At 49.6% G+C, this 2,098-nt stretch overlaps 1 protein-coding gene across 1 annotated transcript; it reads right to left on the reverse strand.

Moving 5' to 3' along the window:
- Positions 1-731: 731 nt before the first annotated feature.
- On the reverse strand, positions 732-1,558 carry LRP88_12665 (BTB/POZ protein; the record flags this gene model as incomplete). The annotated part of the gene is made up of 3 exons (XM_083249057.1): positions 732-1,280; positions 1,338-1,464; positions 1,515-1,558. The coding sequence occupies 3 exons, from the start codon at positions 1,556-1,558 to the stop codon at positions 732-734; spliced, it is 720 nt and encodes a 239-aa protein (XP_083095157.1).
- Positions 1,559-2,098: the final 540 nt, after the last annotated feature.

Consider the following 2,098-nt stretch of genomic DNA (forward strand, 5'->3'; position numbering starts at 1 on the left):
AACCGCGAGTAGTAAACGACGTTCTTGCGGGAATTTCTATACCAGGTTTCCAAAGTCTAACTTTCTATGACGCCTAGTTCAATGGTCTTAAATATAAAACTGAGGTACACAATCAGAATCGGGATTTATTTAACTCTTGCTGTTTTTTTTACTCGGCAGTAAACACTGGCCTCTGGGTGGATCTTAGCCAACCCTGTTAGAAGTGGGGCAAGGATCACGACCATCGTGAATAGCTTCACGGACAGCGTGAACGCCAGATCGCAGGCAACGGCCTGCTGCCTGGAAGATCGGCAGGATGAACACAAGTATAAGAGACCGACCTTTGTCATTCCTTAGATAGAAGAAGGGGCTTTAATTTAATCTCTTCTGGCTACACCCAATGTTGCACACTCTCAACCTCCGAGACTCATTACTTAAAAAAAATAAAAAATAAAAAAAGGCCAAAGGTCAGCTCGACGCCGAGTCCTCTTTTAGCATGTGCTGCGCCCTAAACTGCTTGTCCCACAACCGCCTCTGTTCCCACGACCATCTCTATCCTAGGACCATTAAAGGTTCAGGACCACCGCCGTCCTACCACCGCCTCCATTTCCTTCGTCCTCTCCGTCCCAAGACCACCGATATCCCATGACCGCCTCTATCACACCACCGCTTCTGTCCCACCACTATCGATATCCTAGACCCTACTAAGTCGGCTGGCCTGTACTGATCCGTTCGCGCCGGCAATACGCAATTTAGTCCTCGATTCGGTAAGAGCTCCAATCTGAACGCTTGGCAGAGCAGCTTGGACAGAAGTAAGCCATCCCCGAGAATTCACCACGAAACTTGTGGTCGCATGAAGGGCATTCATAGCGTTGTGTGTTCGTCGAGGGATTGCCACAAAGAAAAGGAATCAGATCAGCGGCAAAGTCAGGCGTCTTCCTAAGAAGATCACAGAAACCGTCGTGCCCCAGGAGCTTGTCAATATTCTTTTGAGAAGTCTCCACGGCCAAGTCGCGAAGTCCCCTATCTGCTGAAGGGGTAGACTCGTAGACCACGGCGATGGCAAGTGGGAAGTCATCCATGCTCCAACCAGTAGTGATGGCCACGCCAAACTTGTCCTTAGAACGTGCCTTAAGCGCCGGAACGTCGTACTTGTCGGCAATCTGGTAGACTTGAGCGTCATATACCATAGTGGAAGTGCCGTAGATGTTGCTGTAGTCAAATGAATACATGAAACGAAGCATCGCTTCCACAACGCTTGCGTCGAAATCTTTAATTTCGATCTTCTTTTCCGAGCTTTCCTTCAATACGATAAGCAGCGAATCATTTTTCAAGGGACTTCTGAGAAACTGTCGTACCTTCCAGTTGCCGTTCAGCGCTGTTGCGAAGTATTTCGAGTGGGCGGACAAGATCACCCTGTGGACCTTGAACTCCTGGCCATTGCAGACAACAACAGCATCGGAGAGAGTATCAGTGTTGTAGTAGCTGGCAACTGTATTAGAAGGCGCAACTGATGCTCAGACGGCCTACCATACTCTTTCAAGGAGGAGAGAAATCTCTCGAGCTCCTGAGGCGCCATTGTGCGATGGGATGGAGCTTCTGGATAAGGGGTGGATTGAGCAGCAGGTTCTCCGACCTTCAAGTCATCAATGGCTGGCAGTGGCGCTGGAGGCGGAGGCAGTGGTGGCGGAAGCGCTCTTTTGCCCCGCTTCTTTTTCATGTCCAGAGTGGACAGATCAAAGGTGATTTAATAGACTTCCAAAAGACAGAAGGTATCATACAAGAGGAATAAGAAGAGGCTAAAAGTCTTGCCCGAAAAATCTCTGATCGGTTCTAATGACCTAACTGCCAGCTTGCAGTAAGGGATGAGGGTTTTTGGTCGGCCTCCCGCAGGGTGGATGCACCAAAATGAATGGTTCTCAGCTGTCTCTTTGTTGAGCGGATAATTGCGGCCCACTCATTTGCTCAAGCGGGGGTGGGGGGGGGCTTCAACAACATCTCGCTTGTGGATTACCCCTCTAAAACGGGTTTGCATGAGCGATACAGGGTGCCAAAATCCGCGGTTTATCCGACCGCATGCAGGGCCACTAAAGATGGGATGGCTTATTGGTAAGAACTC

This window comes from Fusarium phalaenopsidis, assembly GCF_050370095.1.
Source record: "Fusarium phalaenopsidis strain FUZ10S chromosome Unknown contig_32324, whole genome shotgun sequence".
Taxonomy (NCBI): Eukaryota; Fungi; Ascomycota; class Sordariomycetes; order Hypocreales; family Nectriaceae; genus Fusarium; species Fusarium phalaenopsidis.